Below are 21,746 nucleotides of genomic sequence, written 5' to 3'. Positions count from 1 at the left end.
CTCCTGTCTTTGTTTTCTTTGCTTTCCTCTCCTCCTCTCTTTCCTCCCCTCCTCTCTTTCCTCCCCTCCTCTCTTTCCTCCCCTCCTCTCCCCCAGACAGATATGTACGTAATGCCGCAGTGCAGGCGGGGAGGGGACTCTCCCCCAGACAGATATGTACGTAATGCCGCAGTGCAGGCAGGGAGGGGAGCTGGGCTCACTGCCATGACACTCCCTTTCCCTCCTGATAAAAATGACAGTAATCTCTAGATGGAACAGACTACACAGATGAAGTCCTACCCAGCTCAGTCATCAACAGGAACAGTATGGTGTCACAATCTGAAATCTCTGATGTATTCTAGCCATCTCCAGTCAGTGTGTGGGGTAATAGTGTGAGTGGCTGGTAAGTTATGTCACTGCAGTAGAAGAGAGACTGCCATTCTACTGCTGTCCCCCAGGGGGAGACATGCTACTGTGTTCTTACCAGTCCAGCTCAGACCCAGGTGATCTGCCACTATGGCCATCCGCAGGTCAGTCCTCTCACAGGGGCTCTGAGGGCCTGGTGGGGATGAGGGGCAGACAGCACCATGTTATCATCTCATCACTGTGTATTTATGAGAAACAGAACATGCCTTTTTCTGGCCAAATTCTCCTCATCAATTTCAGAGGTCTCTGGATAGTAAGATGATAGTAAACGCTCTACATTTTGGAGTACTTGGCTGCACCATTCCAAATCAGAAGCCAGATAGTAACAGGTAGAATTGTGAGGATCCAATGGCAAGACAAAGGCACATAGACAGTTCCAGTAGCAGACTAGTATCTGTTGTTGAGTGGGTGTTAGGCAGGTAACCAGCCAGTCTACCAGGCAATCAAACCATCACAGAAACAAAACCACCCCAATCCACATGTCACTAGCTCTATAGTGTGGAGCTTGGTGTTCAAGGCCAAACGTGTTTCAGAGTGAAATGAAAGGAGACATGCCAGTAACCTGTGTACGCTGGAGGAGACCTGTCTGATACTGCTATTCTACTATACTGATACAGACTCAGCACAGCTCTACACGAGCCAGAGACTACTCGTCTGTACAGTGCTCTGGTCAATATCATGCTGCAGCACCTGACTACTGTTTCCTACTTTTCTTTCTGAATCTGGTCGGACAGTTAATACATCTCCTAAGTCTGGTTGGACAGTTCCTACATCTCCTAAGTCTGGTTGGACAGTTCCTACATCTCCTAAGTCTGGTTGGACAGTTCCTACATCTCCTAAGTCTGGCCGGACAGTTCATACATCTCCTAAGTCTGGTTGGACAGTTCATACATCTCCTAAGTCTGGTTGGACAGTTCCTACATCTCCTAAGTCTGGTCGGACAGTTCATACATCTCCTAAGTCTGGTTGGACAGTTCATACATCTCCTAAGTCTGGTTGGACAGTTCCTACATCTCCTAAGTCTGGTTGGACAGTTCATACATCTCCTAAGTCTGGTTGGACAGTTCCTACATCTCCTAAGTCTGGTTGGACAGTTCATACATCTCCTAAGTCTGGTTGGACAGTTAATACATCTCCTAAGTCTGGTTGGACAGTTCATACATCTCCTAAGTCTGGTTGGACAGTTCATACATCTCCTAAGTCTGGTTGGACAGTTAATACATCTCCTAAGTCTGGTTGGACAGTTCATACATCTCCTAAGTCTGGTTGGACAGTTAATACATCTCCTAAGTCTGGTTGGACAGTTAATACATCTCCCAAGTCTGGTTGGACAGTTCATACATCTCCTAAGTCTGGTTGGACAGTTCATACATCTCCTAAGTCTGGTTGGACAGTTAATACATCTCCTAAGTCTGGTTGGACAGTTCATACATCTCCTAAGTCTGGTTGGACAGTTAATACATCTCCTAAGTCTGGTTGGACAGTTCATACATCTCCTAAGTCTGGTTGGACAGTTAATACATCTCCTAAGTCTGGTTGGACAGTTCATACATCTCCTAAGTCTGGTTGGACAGTTAATACATCTCCTAAGTCTGGTTGGACAGTTAATACATCTCCTAAGTCTGGTTGGACAGTTCATACATCTCCTAAGTCTGGTTGGACAGTTAATACATCTCCTAAGTCTGGTTGGACAGTTCATACATCTCCTAAGTCTGGTTGGACAGTTAATACATCTCCTAAGTCTGGTTGGACAGTTAATACATCTCCTAAGTCTGGTTGGACAGTTAATACATCTCCCAAGTCTGGTTGGACAGTTCATACATCTCCTAAGTCTGGTTGGACAGTTCATACATCTCCTAAGTCTGGTTGGACAGTTAATACATCTCCTAAGTCTGGTTGGACAGTTCATACATCTCCTAAGTCTGGTTGGACAGTTAATACATCTCCTAAGTCTGGTTGGACAGTTCATACATCTCCTAAGTCTGGTTGGACAGTTAATACATCTCCTAAGTCTGGTTGGACAGTTCATACATCTCCTAAGTCTGGTTGGACAGTTAATACATCTCCTAAGTCTGGTTGGACAGTTCATACATCTCCTAAGTCTGGTTGGACAGGACACAGAGATGACAGAATGACAGCTGCAGTTAAGTCACATCACAGCCAATCACAACAGCTCATGCACTAAAGATCAAGAAGTGTAACGTTTTACAGGCTTGGTCTCCATGATGTTGGCCATGTTGGACCCTGCAACCTGACTGCATTCCTTCTCCTTTCCTGCAGCCGGCCTACTGCTCCTCCTCTCCTCCTTCCATCTCCTTCTCGTCTTCTCTCTGCAGGCCTGCTCAAACTCTGCTCTCACGTCTCTACAAGACCTGGACGTAGTAGTGGTCCTGGATGTAGTAGTAAATCTGGATGTAGTAGTAAATGTGGATGTAGTAGTAAATCTGGATGTAGTAGTAAATCTGGATGTAGTAGTGGTCCTGGATGTAGTAGTAAATCTGGATGTAGTAGTAAATCTGGATGTAGTAGTAAATCGGGATGTAGTAGTGGTCCTGGATGTAGTAGTAAATCTGGATGTAGTAGTGGTCCTGGATGTAGTAGTAAATCTGGATGTAGTAGTAAATCTGGATGTAGTAGTAAATCTGGATGTAGTAGTGGTCCTGGATGTAGTAGTAAATCTGGATGTAGTAGTGGTCCTGGATGTAGTAGTAAATCTGGATGTAGTAGTGGTCCTGGATGTAGTAGTAAATCTGGATGTAGTAGTAAATCTGGATGTAGTAGTGGACCTAGATGTAGTAGTAAATCTGGATGTAGTAGTAAATCTGGATGTAGTAGTGGTCCTGGATGTAGTAGTAAATCTGGATGTAGTAGTGGTCCTGGATGTAGTAGTAAATCTGGATGTAGTAGTAAATCTGGATGTAGTAGTAAATCTGGATGTAGTAATGGTCCTGGATGTAGTAGTAAATCTGGATGTAGTAGTAAATCTGGATGTAGTAGTAAATCTGGATGTAGTAGTAAATCTGAATGTAGTAGTGGACCTGGATGTAGTAGTAAATCTGGATGTAGTAGTGGACCTGGATGTAGTAGTATATCTGAATGTAGTAGTGGACCTGGATGTAGTAGTAAATCTGGATGTAGTAGTAAATCTGGATGTAGTAGTAAATCTGAATGTAGTAGTGGACCTGGATGTAGTAGTGGACCTGGATGTAGTAGTAAAACTGGATGTAGTAGTGGACCTGGAAGTAGTAGTAAATCTGGATGTAGTAGTAGACCTGGATGTAGTAGTAAATCTGGATGTAGTAGTGGTCCTGGATGTAGTAGTAAATCTGGATGTAGTAGTAAATCTGGATGTAGTAGTGGTCCTGGATGTAGTAGTAAATCTGGATGTAGTAGTGGTCCTGGATGTAGTAGTAAATCTGGATGTAGTAGTGGTCCTGGATGTAGTAGTAAATCTGGATGTAGTAGTACATCTGGATGTAGTAGTAAATCTGGATGTAGTAGTGGTCCTGGATGTAGTAGTAAATCTGGATGTAGTAGTAAATCTGGATGTAGTAGTAAATCTGGATGTAGTAGTGGTCCTGGATGTAGTAGTAAATCTGGATGTAGTAGTAAATCTGGATGTAGTAGTAAATCTGGATGTAGTTGTAAATCTGGATGTAGTAGTAAATCTGGATGTAGTAGTAAATCTGGATGTAGTAGTGGTCCTGGATGTAGTAGTAAATCTGGATGTAGTAGTACATCTGGATGTAGTTGTAAATCTGGATGTAGTAGTAAATCTGGATGTAGTAGTGGTCCTGGATGTAGTAGTAAATCTGGATGTAGTAGTAAATCTGGATGTAGTAGTGGACCTGGATGTAGTAGTGGTCCTGGATGTAGTAGTGGACCTGGACGTAGTAGTGGTCCTGGATGTAGTAGTAAATCTGGATGTAGTAGTAAATCTGGATGTAGTAGTGGTCCTGGATGTAGTAGTAAATCTGGATGTAGTAGTAAATCTGGATGTAGTAGTAAATCTGGATGTAGTAGTGGTCCTGGATGTAGTAGTAAATCTGGATGTAGTAGTACATCTGGATGTAGTTGTAAATCTGGATGTAGTAGTAAATCTGGATGTAGTAGTGGTCCTGGATGTAGTAGTAAATCTGGATGTAGTAGTAAATCTGGATGTAGTAGTGGTCCTGGATGTAGTAGTAAATCTGGATGTAGTTGTAAATCTGGATGTAGTAGTAAATCTGGATGTAGTAGTAAATCTGGATGTAGTAGTAAATCTGGATGTAGTTGTAAATCTGGATGTAGTTGTAAATCTGGATGTAGTAGTAAATCTGGATGTAGTTGTAAATCTGGATGTAGTAGTAAATCTGGATGTAGTAGTGGTCCTGGATGTAGTTGTAAATCTGGATGTAGTAGTAAATCTGGATGTAGTAGCAAATCTGGATGTAGTAGTGGTCCTGGATGTAGTAGCAAATCTGGATGTAGTTGTAAATCTGGATGTAGTAGTAAATCTGGATGTAGTAGTAAATCTGGATGTAGTAGTGGTCCTGGATGTAGTTGTAAATCTGGATGTAGTAGTAAATCTGGATGTAGTAGCAAATCTGGATGTAGTTGTAAATCTGGATGTAGTAGTAAATCTGGATGTAGTAGTAAATCTGGATGTAGTAGTAAATCTGGATGTAGTAGTAAATCTGGATGTAGTTGTAAATCTGGATGTAGTTGTAAATCTGGATGTAGTAGTAAATCTGGATGTAGTTGTAAAACTGGATGTAGTTGTAAATCTGGATGTAGTAGTAAATCTGGATGTAGTAGTAAATCTGGATGTAGTTGTAAATCTGGATGTAGTATTGGGCTTAAATATATTGAAGGAGGAGTGCTGAGAGGCTTCTGATATTGATGTGATATCTTCATTATCAGTTAATTTTGCTCTTCATTGGCAACATGGTGTAATGGTGTAATCCCACTGAAGCATGTTGTGTTCTGTCCTGCTACTGATCTGCTGCTAGAGGCCACACCTGACCTGTTGTTATATGATGTGCTGCTAGAGGCCACACCTGACCTGTTGTTATCTGATCTGCTACTAGAGGCCACACCTGACCTGTTGTTATCTGATCTGCTGCTAGAGGCCACACCTGACCTGTTGTTATCTGATGTGCTGCTAGAGGCCACACCTGACCTGTTGTTATCTGATGTGCTGCTAGAGGCCACACCTGACCTGTTATCTGATCTGCTACTAGAGGCCACACCTGACCTGTTGTTATCTGATGTGCTGCTAGAGGCCATACCTGACCTGTTATCTGATCTGCTACTAGAGGCCACACCTGACCTGTTATCTGATCTGCTGCTAGAGGCCATACCTGACCTGTTGTTATCTGATGTGCTGCTAGAGGCCACACCTGACCTGTTATCTGATCTGCTACTAGAGGCCACACCTGACCTGTTGTTATCTGATGTGCTGCTAGAGGCCACACCTGACCTGTTGTTATCTGATGTGCTGCTAGAGGCCACACCTGACCTGTTATCTGATCTGCTACTAGAGGCCACACCAGACCTGTTGTTATCTGACCTGCTACTAGAGGCCACACCTGACCTGTTATCTGATCTGCTACTAGAGGCCACACCAGACCTGTTGTTATCTGACCTGCTACTAGAGGCCACACCTGACCTGTTATCTGATCTGCTGCTAGAGGCCACACCTGACCTGTTGTTATCTGATGTGCTGCTAGAGGCCACACCTGACCTGTTGTTATCTGATCTGCTACTAGAGGCCACACCTGACCTGTTGTTATCTGACCTGCTACTAGAGGCCACACCTGACCTGTTGTTATCTGATCTGCTACTAGAGGCCACACCTGACCTGTTGTTATCTGATCTGCTGCTAGAGGCCACACCTGACCTGTTGTTATCTGATGTGCTGCTAGAGGCCACACCTGACCTGTTGTTATCTGATCTGCTACTAGAGGCCACACCTGACCTGTTGTTATCTGATCTGCTACTAGAGGCCACACCTGACCTGTTGTTATCTGATCTGCTGCTAGAGGCCACACCTGACCTGTTGTTATCTGATGTGCTGCTAGAGGCCACACCTGACCTGTTGTTATCTGATCTGCTGCTAGAGGCCACACCTGACCTGTTGTTATCTGATGTGCTGCTAGAGGCCACACCTGACCTGTTGTTATCTGATCTGCTGCTAGAGGCCACACCTGACCTGTTATCTGATCTGCTACTAGAGGCCACACCTGACCTGTTGTTATCTGATCTGCTACTAGAGGCCACACCTGACCTGTTATCTGATGTGCTGCTAGAGGCCACACCTGACCTGTTGTTATCTGATGTGCTGCTAGAGGCCACACCTGACCTGTTGTTATCTGATGTGCTACTAGAGGCCACACCTGACCTGTCTTTAGATACACTACCTGTCACTTGGCCCATTCTACTGCTCTGCCTCCACCATGCTCTGCCTCCACCATGTTCTCCTCCAGCCTGCTGAAGGCTGCCTCCACCCTGTTGTCCTCCAGCCTGCTGAAGGCTGCCTCCACCCTGTTGTCCTCCAGCCTGCTGAAGGCTGCCTCCACCCGGTTCTCCTCCAGTCTGCTGAAGGCTGCCTCCACCATGTTCTCCTCCAGCCTGCTGAAGGCTGCCTCCACCCTGTTGTCCTCCAGCCTGCTGAAGGCTGCCTCCACCCTGTTGTCCTCCAGCCTGCTGAAGGCTGCCTCCACCCGGTTCTCCTCCAGCCTGCTGAAGGCTGCCTCCACCCTGTTCTCCTCCAGCCTGCTGAAGGCTGCCTCCACCCTGTTCTCCTCCACCATGTTCTCCTCCAGTCTGCTGAAGGCTGCCTCCACCCGGTTCTCCTCCAGCCTGCTGAAGGCTGCCTCCACCCTGTTCTCCTCCAGCCTGCTGAAGGCTACCTCCACCCTGTTCTCCTCCAGCCTGCTGAAGGCTGCCTCCACCCTGTTCTCCTCCACCATGTTCTCCTCCAGCCTGCTGAAGGCTGCCTCCACCCTGTTCTCCTCCAGCCTGCTGAAGGCTACCTCCACCCTGTTCTCCTCCAGCCTGCTGAAGGCTGCCTCCACCCTGTTCTCCTCCACCATGTTCTCCTCCAGCCTGCTGAAGGCTACCTCCACCCTGTTCTCCTCCAGTCTCCTGAAGGCTGCCTCCACCCTGTTGTCCTCCAGTATGCTGAAGGCTACCTCCACCCTGTTCCGTGCCGTGCTTCTACACCTGCATTGCTTGCTGTTTGGGGTTTTAGGCTGGGTTTCTGTACAGCACTTTGAGATATCAGCTGATGTACGAAGGGCTATATAAATACATTTTATTTGATTTGATTTGTTCTCCTCCAGTATGCTGAAAGCTGCCTCAAATCTGCTGACCTGTTGTAGAGTGGGCTCCGAGGAAGACAGCAGACTGAATACTATACTACCAGGCTGGATGAGGTTAGCATGGAGGTTAGGGGTTACCTCTGGCATGTTATGGTTGATACTGCTGTTCCCTGTTAGAGGTGCTGAACCATAGTCTAGGCTCTGGTACGCCTGTCTCTCTCTACTCCAGTCTATCTCTGTCTGTTGGGAACTGGCTGAGGCTCTGGACTCGTCTGAATCCATTGAAAGGGAAAGGGAGATACCTAGTCAGTTGTACAACTGAATGCATTCAAATGAAATGTGTCTTCCGCATTTAACCCAATCCCTCTGAATCAGAGAGGTGTGGGGGGCTGCCATAATCGATATCCACGTCTTCGGCGCCAGTGGAACACCTGCCTTAATCAGGAGCAGAATGACAGATTTTTACTTTGTCAGGGATTTGATCCAGCAACCTTTCAGTTACTGGCCCAACGCTCTAGCCACTAGGCTCTATTGCCGAAGATGTCTTGAAGTCAATTTTAAGGGTGGAGAATTTAGAGGCAACATTGGAGTCTTTTGACTTGACACCATTGTTATGCTCTGAATGCCAGGGGCTGGTGTGGTGCTCTGAATGGTACTGCCAGGGGCTGGTGTGGTGCTCTGAATGGTACTGCCAGGGGCTGGTGTGGTGCTCTGAATGCCAGGGGCTGGTGTGGTGCTCTGAATGGTACTGCCAGGGGCTGGTGTGGTGCTCTGAATGGTACTGCCAGGGTGTGGTGTGGTGCTCTGAATGGTACTGCCAGGGTGTGGTGCTCTGAATGGTACTGCCAGGGTCTGGTGTGGTGCTCTGAATTGTACTGCCAGGGGCTGGTGTGGTGCTTCTACACCTGCAGTGCTTGCTGTTGGGGTTTTAGGCTGGGTCTCTGTACAGCACTTTGAGATATCAGCTGATGTACGAAGGGCTATATAAATACATTTGATTTGATTTGACTACCAGGGGCTGGTGTGGTGCTCTGAGTGGTACTGCCAGGGGCTGGTGTGGTGCTCTGAATGGTACTGCCAGGGTGTGGTGTGGTGCTCTGAATGGTACTGCCAGGGGCTGGTGTGGTGCTCTGAATGGTACTGCCAGGGGCTGGTGTGGTGCTCTGAATGGTACTGCCAGGGTCTGGTGTGGTGCTCTGAATTGTACTGCCAGGGTGTGGTGTGGTGCTCTGAATGGTACTGCCAGGGGCTGGTGTGGGGTTCTGAATGGTACTGCCAGGGTCTGGTGTGGTGCTCTGAATGGTACTGCCAGGGGCTGGTGTGGTGCTCTGAATGGTACTGCCAGGGCCTGGTGTGGTGCTCTGAATGGTACTGCCAGGGTGTGGTGTGGTGCTCTGAATGGTACTGCCAGGGGCTGGTGTGGTGCTCTGAATGGTACTGCCAGGGGCTGGTGTGGTGCTCTGAATGGTACTGCCAGGGGCTGGTGTGGTGCTCTGAATGGTACTGCCAGGGGCTGGTGTGGTGCTCTGAATGGTACTGCCAGGGGCTGGTGTGGTGCTTCTACACCTGCAGTGCTTGCTGTTGGGGTTTTAGGCTGGGTCTCTGTACAGCACTTTGAGATATCAGCTGATGTACGAAGGGCTATATAAATACATTTGATTTGATTTGACTACCAGGGGCTGGTGTGGTGCTCTGAGTGGTACTGCCAGGGGCTGGTGTGGTGCTCTGAATGGTACTGCCAGGGTGTGGTGTGGTGCTCTGAATGGTACTGCCAGGGGCTGGTGTGGTGCTCTGAATGGTACTGCCAGGGGCTGGTGTGGTGCTCTGAATGGTACTGCCAGGGTCTGGTGTGGTGCTCTGAATGGTACTGCCAGGGTGGTGTGGTGCTCTGAATGGTACTGCCAGGGGCTGGTGTGGTGTTCTGAATGGTACTGCCAGGGTCTGGTGTGGTGCTCTGAATGGTACTGCCAGGGTCTGGTGTGGTGCTCTGAATGGTACTGCCAGGGTCTGGTGTGGTGCTCTGAATGGTACTGCCAGGGTGTGGTGTGGTGCTCTGAATGGTACTGCCAGGGGCTGGTGTGGTGCTCTGAATGGTACTGCCAGGGGCTGGTGTGGTGCTCTGAATGGTACTGCCAGGGGCTGGTGTGGTGCTCTGAATGGTACTGCCAGGGGCTGGTGTGGTGCTCTGAATGGTACTGCCAGGGGCTGGTGTGGTGCTCTGAATGGTACTGCCAGGGGCTGGTGTGGTGCTCTGAATGGTACTGCCAGGGTGTGGTGTGGTGCTCTGAATGGTACTGCCAGGGTGCTGGTGTGGTGCTCTGAATGGTACTGCCAGGGGCTGGTGTGGTGCTCTGAATGGTACTGCCAGGGTGTGGTGTGGTGCTCTGAATGGTACTGCCAGGGGCTGGTGTGGTGCTCTGAATGGTACTGCCAGGGTCTGGTGTGGTGCTCTGAATGGTACTGCCAGGGGCTGGTGTGGTGCTCTGAATGGTACTGCCAGGGGCTGGTGTGGTGCTCTGAATGGTACTGCCAGGGGCTGGTGTGGTGCTCTGAATGGTACTGCCAGGGGCTGGTGTGGTGCTCTGAATGGTACTGCCAGGGGCTGGTGTGGTGCTCTGAATGGTACTGCCAGAGGCAGTGGTCTGAAAGACAGTCAGGGACTTGATATTCTGGAGGGGCCTCTACCCAGTCAGGGGCTGGTCTAACAGGGGCCTCATTACAGGCCTTTACGCAGTCAGGGGCTGGTCTAACAGGGGCCTCATTAGAGGATTCTACCCAGTCAGGGACTTGTCTAACAGGGGCCTCATTAGAGGCCTTTACCCCATGTCTGTGACATGATTACAACTGACCTTATGACCTAGTCCCTTACGCCCCCTGACATCCCTTCAGAGTTATGCTCACCAATCTGAAAAAACTGCAGTCTTTCTTCAACAATATCCCGCTTGCTCATGTCAATCGCACCACTGCGAGTCATCTCAAACATCTTCCCTTCATGGAAGGGGAAAGGGTTTGGCTCGCTAGTTGGCGTGGTGCTATCATCAGTCGGGGTTCTGGCAGGGGTCGTGTCTGGGGTCGTGGCCTGTGATCTGTCGTCTGCTGCCAGTCCAAACGGCTTCGGCTCGTCGTCTTTTATCCTGGCGTCAACCACTTCATTGTCTCCTCCTATACTGGACCAGGGGTCAAAGTCCAGACCTTTAGTAGCAACAGTTTTAAACGGAGAGTCAAACGCCTCCTCTAGCTTGTAACTAAAGTACGTATCAGAAAACCCATCGTTGTCCTTCTGGCCCTGAGAGCTGGCCTCATCTGTTTTTATGTCAACTGGATCACTTTTAGCTTGAGCCTTTCTGCATTCCTCCTCTGTTTTTTCCTCTTCAATGGCCTCTAGTTTGGTCTGACTGAAGGAGCGGTCGCAGGACCGAAGCATGCTGTCTGAGGTCCACACGTCCTTCCTGCTGTCCGGCAGGCTGAAGGGTTTAGTGTCCGTCTCACACAGACCATCATCCTCATCCTGCATGTCATACCCATCCAGGGAGTCGATTTCAGTAGCGTCAGTGTCATGAGAGAACTCTGCCGTCGTGGCGATAGAACAGTCTGTTATGGACTGGTCATTTCCATTCTGTTCAGAGTCGTACTCCTCTGTTTTACCAGCTTCATACGTTCCATTAGTTCTGTTAGTTCCTGGCTCTTTGCCGTTTCTATCCTGTTTTGTGGATTTGGACCCATTCTTGAGCTCGTGCTCCTGCCCCTCTGAGATCTTAAAGGTGTATTTCTTAAAGGAGATGGGCTGGAAGACAGACTCATCGTCACTAGAGTCACTGTCATCAGTTCCGGGGGGGACTGGGGAGGGGGGCTGGACTCTGATGATGGGCTCCATGAGGAGGTGTTTATCATGCTCTTCCTGGAGGTTGACCTCCATCATCTCCATTTCTGCCTCAGAGGAACCAGATGATCCCTTCTTCTTCTTCTCAGGGCTGGACTGCTCAGAGTCCAGGGGAGGCGGAGGGGGGAACTGGATGTATGCTACTCCTTTGTCTTTAGGTGTCTGTCCAGCCTGGTGGTTTCCATTCTTAAGGTCAGCTGCTGTGACATTAGGTGTCTCTGGTCTGAAGTCCTTGAAGGAAAATACCTGGCCCTGCTCCTCCTCTGAGGAGTCCTCAGAGACCTCTGGGATAGGGCTAGGCTGGAAGGGAGTGAAGCCCAGGATGGAGTCTGGTGTTCTGGAGGTGAGGTCATAGCTGATCTCCTCTGAGCTAGGGGTCTCTGGGGTGAGGGGACTCTTCCCTGAGCTGTCTATGAAAGATACCTGCTCTAGCGTGTCATCATCAGGACTGGCCTGAGGCGACGAGGGCTGTTTCTGTTTGTACAGTACTCCTCCTCTGCCCTCTCTCTCTCCCTGCCTACCCACCTGGACACTCACATAGACAGGTAATGTTTTGATGCCTTTGAAGTTTTCTCTGGTGGTGGTTGTCTCTGGTGCTAATCTCTCTTGTATTTCTCTTGTGCAAGTGTCACGCACATTGTTCAAGTTAGAATCTTTTGGTGCATTATCTAATATTTCAAGAGATGTGTCTGTTAGTTCTTCTGCCTTTGTAGGGCTTGTTACTGGGCTGACCTGCATTCTGTTCTTATTTAGTATGGGGATTTGGGATATCTTTTCAAATGGCTTAGTTATTTTGTCTTGTTTTGGTTTCTCTGACTGGTCGCTGTCTGAGTGACTAGACACAGACCTGACTGGGATCTGGGACTCTGTCTTTTTTCTAAGATTCTTGTTTTGTGCAACCCCATGGTCTTTAGACACAGGTTCAGAATGAGCAACCCCATGGTCTTTAGACACAGGTTCAGAATGAGCAACCCCATGGTCTTTAGACACAGGTTCAGAATGAGCAACCCCATGGTCTTTAGACACAGGTTCAGAATGAGCAACCCTATTGGTTGTGGGACTTGATGCAACATGTTTGGAAGGAGAATCCCTCATAGAAACGTGTTCTTTTTCAACTTCCCCACTGTTCTCCTTGGGTGTGTCATGTGTAGGACTATGTGATGGTGGCCCCTTTACACCCTTACTGATACCAATGACCTGACTCTCCTGGCTCAATGGGCTTGTTTTCTCTGATTGTTTATCAGTCTGACCTGTTAGGTGTTTTTGGGCTGTGCTGTATGGTAGGTTCTTATTAGGCAGTTTGTCTCCTGACTGTTTTGGGGCAGCTGGTGAGACAACTGACTTACTGCTATTGGAGGCAGGTCCTTTCAGTTTCTCTGGAGTCTTTTTAAAAGGACTTCCTTCCTCTGTGGCCTCAGACCCTTTAGTTGTCTTTCCTCCAGTGAACAGTTGATTCATTGGCAGCTTGTTCTCCTGCAGCCTGTTGACTGGGGGTGTGGACTGTACTAGCTCAGGACTACTCTTATCTTGGTTCTGAGCCTCTGATTCGAACTTCATCCTAACAGAGCTCACTCTAGAGAAGGAGGCTTTAACCTGGCTTGGCTCAGACCGTTCCTCTGCCTTTGTCTGCTGTTTGGATGTATCCTCACTGAAGCGGGAGAGAACAGCTCTCTCTGGACTGTTGGGTAGACTAGAGGTCCTCCTCTCAGTCGTACTACTGAACAGTTTGTTCCCTCTTCCCTTGCCACACTCCTCTCCCTCTGCCCTGGCTTTCTGCTGGGTTTTCTCTGGGCTATTACAGGTGGAGCTGGGCCCAGACCTGGTCTCCCTGGGGTCTCTCTTTGGAGGCTTTTTCTCCGGGGATTGCAGTTCGTCGTTCAGTTTCTCAGTTTTGTCACGGAAAAACTGAGAGACCTCGCTTAGTTTCTCCTCAGCTTCCTTGACAGTTTGATCCACGCGGTCCTCGTAGATGAGCTTCTCTCTGTTCCTGTCCAGCTTGTCCTCAGTGAAACGCATCCACACTGCATGTTTTGAGCTGCCTGGCTCTGTGGTGTAATGCAACACTGTCACTTTGTCAAACTTGTCATCCTTATGAGAACATTTACCTGACTTAGAGGATGTATCCTTTGATGACTTGAAAGTGAACTCTTTCCTGGGCACGGCCTCTTTCTCACCGTAATCACTCTCTTCCCCATGCGACTCTGAGGTAATTTGGTGTGTTTGGTCAGCCATAGAATCTTCTGTATCAGAGTGGGATATGTCTAGTTTCTCAGAACGTAGCATCTTCTCAGCGAACCTGTAAGACTCTCCCCTGAGTTCAGAGAGCTCGTCATCGTGATACTCTACAGAGTGCTGGCTGAGCAGTTTGAGAGCTTTGTAGGAGTCATCGGCCATGAGCTGAGCGGAGCTGGGCCGGCTGTCATTGGCAGTAAGCTCCTCCCCTTCCTGCGGCGCCTCGTCGTAATCAGGCATTTCTTGGATTCTGTGGTCTCCTTTATAGAAATAAGAGTCTGGAATCTTCTTGGTCTCCCTGATAATCACCTCAGTTGGTTGGAATGTGTTTCCTTCTTTTTCTATGTGAACCTCCATTATTCTTTTGGCTTTAGTGTCATTATCAATGAACCTGGGGGTGAGTTCATCCCCTTTGACAGAGTCCTGGCCAGCCTTGTGCTCAAACAGTCCAGCAAGTTCTTTGGAGGGGTCCCTTCCGGACTGGAATGCTTTCATGATGTCTCTGACTGACATGGTCTCCTCGATCCTCTCCGAGCCGTCTTTCAGCTGCGGCTTGTGGTAAACCATGCGCGTCGTGGTGGTGATGTGGGTCTCCTCTTTGAGCCTCATGCTCTTGCTAACGGCAGAGTCAGAGTCGTCACACACTTTGATCTGGAATGATTTGACTTTGTCTTTGATGGAGGCGGCGGAGGCCTCTGGTTCAATGCAGGCCGGCGATGCTGAGGCTGCCTCCTCCATCTGCACCTCACAGGGTTCGTCTGGGTGCTCGTAGCTCCTGATATGGACCACCTCGGTCCTAGTCTCAGTGATGCAGGGAGGGATGGGGTCAGTGAAGGGGGGTTTGGGCCCGGTGCTCTCTGCACTTTGGGGGGCTGAAGGAGTCTTTTCACTCCTGGTTTCAAAGCCGCTGTCTGACAGAGGACTCTTATCCTGCTCATGAGATAAGTCCTCTGGTGACTCCAATATGGTGTCAGGTCCATAATATGACTCTGCTAGTTTACATAAGTCTTTCTCAGAGGCAGAGGTACGCATGCCTGGGGGAGGCATCTTGAGTTTTTTTAGTTTCTGTTTGTCCTCCCCTTCTCTTTTTGCCTCCTCATATCTGCTCTTCATCTCGGCCATCTTAGAAAGAGAACTAGCACCTATGTCATTGGCCAGGTAGTCAACGACCTTGGCTAAATTCAACTCTTTACTGGGCATAGACTGGGGCCTAAAGGAGAGGGTGTTAGCGTCAAACGGAGGGTGAAAGAATTCCTTAGCACTTTGCTGGGCTTCCTCTAACTCATCTTTAGAGAACTCCTCCCACTCCTCCTCTACAGGCTTCCCTCTACAGGCTTGACTATCACTCACCACATCCTTGGTCAGTATCTCACTGACTTTAACTAGATCCTCCTTCACTTTCTCTACTATGGTGAAGGGCTCCTCATCCTCCATCTTAGGCTCTTTAGGGGTCTGAGACTGGACATTCCTGGCTGTTCTGGGGACAGTCTGTAAGATGGCCGTCATTCTGATCAGGTCCTCCTTCATATCGGCCACGTCTTTCAGGATGTCCTGATTGGAGGATAGGGAGGAGGGTGGGGTTAGAGTGAGCCCTGGGGGGGTGATGTAAGGAGGGGACTTCACTGCCGTCTTTGACCTGCGAGGGTCTGCAGGCGACATCTTCAGCGACCCAGGCCCTTTTTTCATTGGGGACTCGGTCGCAGCATTGAGAAAAGAGTATACAGGTACAGTCATTGTATTGGATGTTGCTGAGGTGGTGGAAGAGGTTTGAGACCTCATAGAGCCGTAGACAGAAGTTGAGGTGTTAGATCTCCGTGAGGACACTGATTTGAGTGTTCCGTACCCTGAAGAGTTAAATGTCCTTTCAGCCTCATTTATAGCTGCACTGACACTGGAAGTGGCGGTGTGAGTGGTGGTCTGTATCCTCTCCTGCAGACTGCTAGACCTATCAGAGAGCAAACAGGAGCAGGGGGAGGAGCACTGAGAAGAAGAGGCGTACTTCATGGGAGAAACTAATCCATTCACCATAGCAGAGGGTTCTGAGGAGTGGGCTGGTGAGGACAGCGAGGGGAGGGGCTTCCCCTTAGATGTAGCTGAAGTAGTGGACAGGCCAGGAATGGTTCTGACAGGGGAGGAGGATGAGGAGGACAGACCAGCGATGGTTCTGACAGGGGAGGAGGATAAGGAGGAGGATGAGGAGGACAGACCAGCGATGGTTCTGACAGGGGAGGAGGATGAAGACGACAGGACTGATTTGAAGGGTAAGGTGTACATGTTGGCTGTGCATTTGGGAGATTCGGGTTGAGTCATGGTTGATCTATCTGGAACAGACCCTGTGTTAGAGGCTGGGGTGGTCCTGGAAGAAAATGGGGTGGATAGTCCTTTAATGAAGACAGGATCTGCTCCAGGTTTAGAGGAAGAGGACACCAGACTGGCAGAGACCTGGACCGGGTACTGGGCCTGCTGTACAACAGTCTTAATAGGGGAGCCATAGTTCTATAGGATCTGACAGGTAAAGAAGCTATGTCGCCAGAGGACTTGACTGAATGTGGCGGTGAGGCTCCGAGGGTGGATTTGATTGGAGAGGCGGAGGAGAGCAACCAGGCAGACTTCAGTGGCGATGCAGATGGTGTGTTGGACGGTGAGCCGGAGAGGGAGCCCAGTCCACTCCTTGCTTGGACAGTGTGGGGAAGAGGCGCAGTCGACCATGCCTGGTAAGATCTTGTTGAAAAGACAGGTTTGTGAGTGTAACCAGCAGGCAGTGTTCTTGCTGTGCTTCGCTCAACTGTTTCTTTAAATAAGCAAAATGAAATCCAACAGAAAATCAACAGAAAATGGTTGAAAAACAGAGAGACCAGAGGGAAAACATGTGTCAGTGACGCTTCTATTATCAAGGGAGGAAGAACAATACTTTGATGAAGAGTTGAAATGGGAATGATGGAGCCGTAAAGGAAATATGATCCACTATTATCCATGGTTACGACAACGTTACACAGCCAGATGGAAAAGAAGCCCAATGAAGCACATACAGCAAAACAATCACTAAGACCAGGACAAAGTAAACATAAACATGGAAACAAGACCAATACACAGAATAAGATCAAACTGTTCTCTGTACACGTTGGATGTGCTACATTCCTCTGACTAGCAGATCCATCTGTGTCTTTTATCTGTTCGGTCTGATGTTCCACCTTTCCATTCCCCAATGAGGGTGTTCTGACAAAACAGAGGTGAACACTATACAGAAGCCTCCATCTGTCTGTATCACGGCAAGACACATGGCAGAACACAGCTCTAGGTTTCAGCTCCATGATATCTCTACATGTCGTGCAAGACTGAGAACCCTTAGTGACAAGCGCCTACGGTGGAAACTGTGGCAGCTGAGAGAAAGTCAGTAGTGACCTTCCATGCATTTCCCTACAACAGAAAGGAAAAGCTATACAATCACAAAGCCAATCATTATGGGAGTCAATCAAAGCAAAATATGTATGGCGCGATTTGAGTTGGTTGGGTGAAAAAATAATATCTTAAAATGATAAAAAACACATTGTGGGCAAGCACAGCACAGTAAGTTAAAATACTAATCAAACCAAACCATGCAAAGTAAACCATGTCAGAAACGAGCATGTGGACTTACAATACATGTTATGTAGGTGAGAATATGCAGATATCACAAAATATGTCCTAGCTATAATCTGTATTACTCACTCAATATGTTACATGTTAATGCAAATCAACTCCAAGCAGATTATTATTGTTATAGAAGTTAGTGAAAATGTCTCACTCACTCGTGGCGGGCTCGGCGAGATAGCTGTAACGCTTACGTAAGGCTAGAGATGTAAAGGTATGACGTCGTTCTGGCTTTTCAGTCTGCAACAACAACACAACATCCTATCAGTTCTCTGTTAGAAGATGGATTACCTGACATTACCTGACTACTCAACTCCTCAGATCAATAGGATCTGTAATGTAGGGTTTTATAACTGACAGTAAGTGGTAGTAGCTATCTCTGGGTCAACTCCTCAGATCAATAGGATCTGTAATGTAGGGTTTTATAACTGACAGTAAGTGGTAGTAGCTATCTCTGGGTCAACTCCTCAGATCAATAGGATCTGTAATGTAGGGTTTTATAACTGACAGTAAGTGGTAGTAGCTAGTAGATCAATAGGATCTGTATCTGACTAAGTGGTAGTAGCTATCTCTGGGTCAACTCCTCAGATCAATAGGATCTGTAATGTAGGGTTTTATAACTGACAGTAAGTGGTAGTAGCTATCTCTGGGTCAACTCAGATCAATAGGATCTGTAATGTAGGACAGTATCTATCTCTGGGTCAACTCCTCAGATCTGTAATAGGATCTGTAATGTAGGCTATCTCTGGGTTTTATAACTGACAGTAAGTGGTAGTAGCTATCTCTGGGTCAACTCCTCAGATCAATAGGATCTGTAATGTAGGGTTTTATAACTGACAGTAAGTGGTTAGCTATCTCTGGGTCAACTGACAATAGGATCTGTAAGTGGTAGTAGCTATCTCTGGGTCAACTCCTCAGATCAATAGGATCTATCTCTGGGTCATCTCTGGGTCTCCTCAGATCAATAGGATCTGTAATGTAGGGTTTTATAACTGACAGTAAGTGGTAGTAGCTATCTCTGGGTCAACTCCTCAGATCAATAGGATCTGTAATGTAGGGTTTTATAACTGACAGTAAGTGGTAGTAGCTATCTCTGGGTCAACTCCTCAGATCAATAGGATCTGAAATGTAGGGTTTTATAACTGACAGTAAGTGGTAGTAGCTATCTCTGGGTCAACTCCTCAGATCAATAGGATCTGAGGATTTTATAACTGACAGTAAATGGTAGTAGCTTTCTCTGGGTTTCATAACTGACTGAGTAAGTGGTAGTAGCTATCTCTGGGTCAACTCCTCAGATCAATAGGATCTGAAATGTAGGGTTTTATAACTGACAGTAAGTGGTAGTAGCTATCTCTGCAACTAGATCAATAGGATCTGAAATGTAGGGTTTTATAACTGACAGTAAATGGTAGTAGCTCTCTGGGTCAACTCCTCAGATCAATAGGATCTGTAATGTAGGGTTTTATAACTGACAGTAAGTGGTAGTAGCTATCTCTGGGTCAACTCCTCAGATCAATAGGATCTGAAATGTAGGGTTTTATAACTGACAGTAAGTGGTAGTAGCTATCTCTGGGTCAACTCCTCAGATCAATAGGATCTGTAATGTAGGGTTTTATAACTGACAGTAAGTGGTAGTAGCTATCTCTGGGTCAACTCCTCAGATCAATAGGATCTGTAATGTAGGGTTTTATAACTGACAGTAAGTGGTAGTAGCTATCTCTGGGTCAACTCCTCAGATCAATAGGATCTGTAATGTAGGGTTTTATAACTGACAGTAAGTGGTAGTAGCTATCTCTGGGTCAACTCCTCAGATCAATAGGATCTGTAATGTAGGGTTTTATAACTGACAGTAAGTGGTAGTAGCTATCTCTGGGTTTACTGACTGTGTCTCTTCTAAGAACTGTGATAACTAAACTGGCCCGTGTTACTACAACATTGTTACATTAAAACACCATACATCCTTAACGGTAGCCTACTAACAACGTATGTAAATCAACCATGGATTGATTTCCTTTGGCTTATTGGTAGAAAAGTGTTCTTATTCAAATCTAAGCAGTAAATCACCAACAGCTCTGCAAGGTTAACTTAAGAGTGTTTTCCTAAAGGGACAGATCAGGGGACATGGGTGGATGGGTAGAGGTAGAGCCAAGGGTTTACATTGTGACACATCATGCAGTATGTAGATGCTAACAGTTCAGAAGCCTCACAAAAGCAGAGCTAGATGAGCCAATGGCAGTAGCAGAGGACACAGAGCAGTGCCTTATTGGACAGCTAGGCCACCAGAGAAGCACAGACATGGAGGGACAGGGGTAAAGGTCACCAGGGTACTGTATATTACCTCTTCATCTGGGTCTGACTCCATTTCCTTGGGTTCCCAAGATGCATTGCAGAAACAGGCGGAATAAGGAGGGGAATGGACAGGATGTGAAAAGGAGTGATTGACAGAAACAGTTAGAGAAGCCACCGCAAAGCCAGCAAAGAAAAACACAGAAAACAACAGCATAGAAAATCCAACACTTACAGCAGATTAGAAACCACAGAAACCACGGCAACAACCACAAAGTCAGCCAGTTGAAAAGAACAAGGCACCAAAGCATGAAGTCCCAAATCAGATGGGAGATTTGGTTGGCTAGGAAACAGCCAAAGATAACCACTATGAAGCTCAAAACAGATAAAAGACACACTCAGGCAGCACTTCACCTCTAACATACTGCTCTATCCCCCTGAATGATGACGGGATGATATGGACCACAGCCATTACAACAGCTGAGTGCTTTACCTTCTTCAGCGCAGGTAGGGTGATGTTCAGGTTACACACGGCCGTCTGGGGGAGACCCTTAGCGCTCTTAGTGGTCTCCTTCAGGAATGTCAGACGGCCACACGGCTCCTGGCTGTTGTCTCTGACCTAGAGAGGAACCAAAGCATTTAGGGGATACTCACTACATGAACGAATGCACACAGTTTACGGCTCTTAATGCTATAGATCAACCCTACTACTGACTGTGATGTCAGGAAACCTCTATCCTAAGAGTTCCTGAGGGTAAGATTAGTTCATGAAGGGAGAGCACTCATTAAAGTGTGGGGGGGATCAATTGGCAGATCAATGGGAGGCAGGATGGAACGAGGTCATGGCCTCCGGGCCTTGTTCTAAAGCTGTTTGTTCCAATCAGTACTGGTTCCGTTGCAGCCTCCTACCCAGGCCATGACTCAGTGGAGGACATCAAGCAGCCTCCTACCCAGGCCATGACTCAGTGGAGAACATCAAGCAGCCTCCTACCCAGGCCATGACTCAGTGGGGAACATCAAGCAGCCTCCTACCCAGGCCATGACTCAGTGGAGAACATCAAGCAGCCTCCTACCCAGGCCATGACTCAGTGGAGAACATCAAGCAGCCTCCTACCCAGGCCATGAGTCAGTGGGGAACATCAAGCAGCCTCCTACCCAGGCCATGACTCAGTGGGGAACATCAAGCAGCCTCCTACCCAGGCCATGACTCAGTGGAGAACATCAAGCAGCCACCTACCCAGGCCATGACTCAGTGGGGAACATCAAGCAGCCTCCTACCCAGGCCATGACTCAGTGGAGAACATCAAGCAGCCTCCTACCCAGGCCATGACTCAGTGGAGAACATCAAGCAGCCTCCTACCCAGGCCATGACTCAGTGGAGAACATCAAGCAGCCACCTACCCAGGCCATGACTCAGTGGAGAACATCAAGCAGCCTCCTACCCAGGCCATGACTCAGTGGAGAACATCAAGCAGCCTCCTACCCAGGCCATGACTCAGTGGAGAACATCAAGCAGCCTCCTACCCAGGCCATGACTCAGTGGAGGACATCAAGCAGCCTCCTACCCAGGCCATGACTCAGTGGAGGACATCAAGCAGCCTCCTACCCAGGCCATGACTCAGTGGGGAACATCAAGCAGCCTCCTACCCAGGCCATGACTCAGTGGAAAACATCAAGCAGCCTCCTACCCAGGCCATGAGTCAGTGGAGAACATCAAGCAGCCTCCTACCCAGGCCATGAGTCAGTGGAGAACATCAAGCAGCCTCCTACCCAGGCCATGACTCAGTGGAGAACATCAAGCAGCCTCCTACCCAGGCCATGACTCAGTGGAGGACATCAAGCAGCCTCCTACCCAGGCCATGACTCAGTGGAGGACATCAAGCAGCCTCCAGGCCATGACTCAGTGGAGAACATCAAGCAGCCTCCTACCCAGGCCATGACTCAGTGGAGAACATCAAGCAGCCTCCTACCCAGGCCATGACTCAGTGGGGAACATCAAGCAGCCTCCT

General features: G+C 48.1%; 2 protein-coding genes across 15 annotated transcripts in view; both read right to left on the bottom strand.

Moving 5' to 3' along the window:
- Positions 1 to 21,746, bottom strand: part of LOC118382629 (ankyrin-3-like) — a gene marked incomplete at its 5' end in the record, with an annotated part of 106,151 nt that overhangs the window by 30,497 nt on the left and 53,908 nt on the right. The window contains 6 exon segments of the mRNA XM_052500491.1: positions 464 to 538; positions 10,611 to 16,310; positions 16,313 to 16,612; positions 17,610 to 17,691; positions 19,790 to 19,816; positions 20,231 to 20,356. Coding sequence (XP_052356451.1) covers positions 464 to 538; positions 10,611 to 16,310; positions 16,313 to 16,612; positions 17,610 to 17,691; positions 19,790 to 19,816; positions 20,231 to 20,356 — 6,310 coding nt within the window.
- Positions 5,450 to 9,535, bottom strand: LOC127917112 (uncharacterized). 14 transcript variants are annotated; one of them, XM_052500483.1, is made up of 5 exons: positions 6,599 to 9,535; positions 6,326 to 6,481; positions 6,248 to 6,286; positions 5,753 to 5,827; positions 5,450 to 5,488 (listed from the first exon to the last, which is right to left on the bottom strand). In XM_052500483.1, the coding sequence occupies exon 1, from the start codon at positions 7,989 to 7,991 to the stop codon at positions 6,810 to 6,812; it is 1,182 nt and encodes a 393-aa protein (XP_052356443.1). In that variant the 5' UTR covers positions 7,992 to 9,535; the 3' UTR covers positions 5,450 to 5,488; positions 5,753 to 5,827; positions 6,248 to 6,286; positions 6,326 to 6,481; positions 6,599 to 6,809. The 14 variants fall into 14 exon arrangements, with proteins under 14 accessions (XP_052356443.1, XP_052356444.1, XP_052356447.1 ...); XM_052500484.1 differs by lacking the exon at positions 5,753 to 5,827 and adding an exon at positions 5,567 to 5,641; XM_052500476.1 differs by lacking the exon at positions 5,753 to 5,827 and adding exons at positions 6,017 to 6,091; positions 6,131 to 6,169 and having other exon boundaries at positions 5,474 to 5,641; positions 6,209 to 6,481.

This window comes from Oncorhynchus keta, unplaced genomic scaffold (genome assembly GCF_023373465.1).
Source record: "Oncorhynchus keta strain PuntledgeMale-10-30-2019 unplaced genomic scaffold, Oket_V2 Un_contig_10774_pilon_pilon, whole genome shotgun sequence".
Taxonomy (NCBI): domain Eukaryota; kingdom Metazoa; phylum Chordata; class Actinopteri; order Salmoniformes; family Salmonidae; genus Oncorhynchus; species Oncorhynchus keta.
This window is presented reverse-complemented; position numbering and strand designations above follow the sequence as displayed.

Coding starts and splice junctions, on each gene's coding strand:
- LOC127917112 (XM_052500483.1), bottom strand. CDS start 7,991: ATGGATTCAGACGAGTCCAGAGCCTCAGCCAGTTCCCAACAGACAGAG.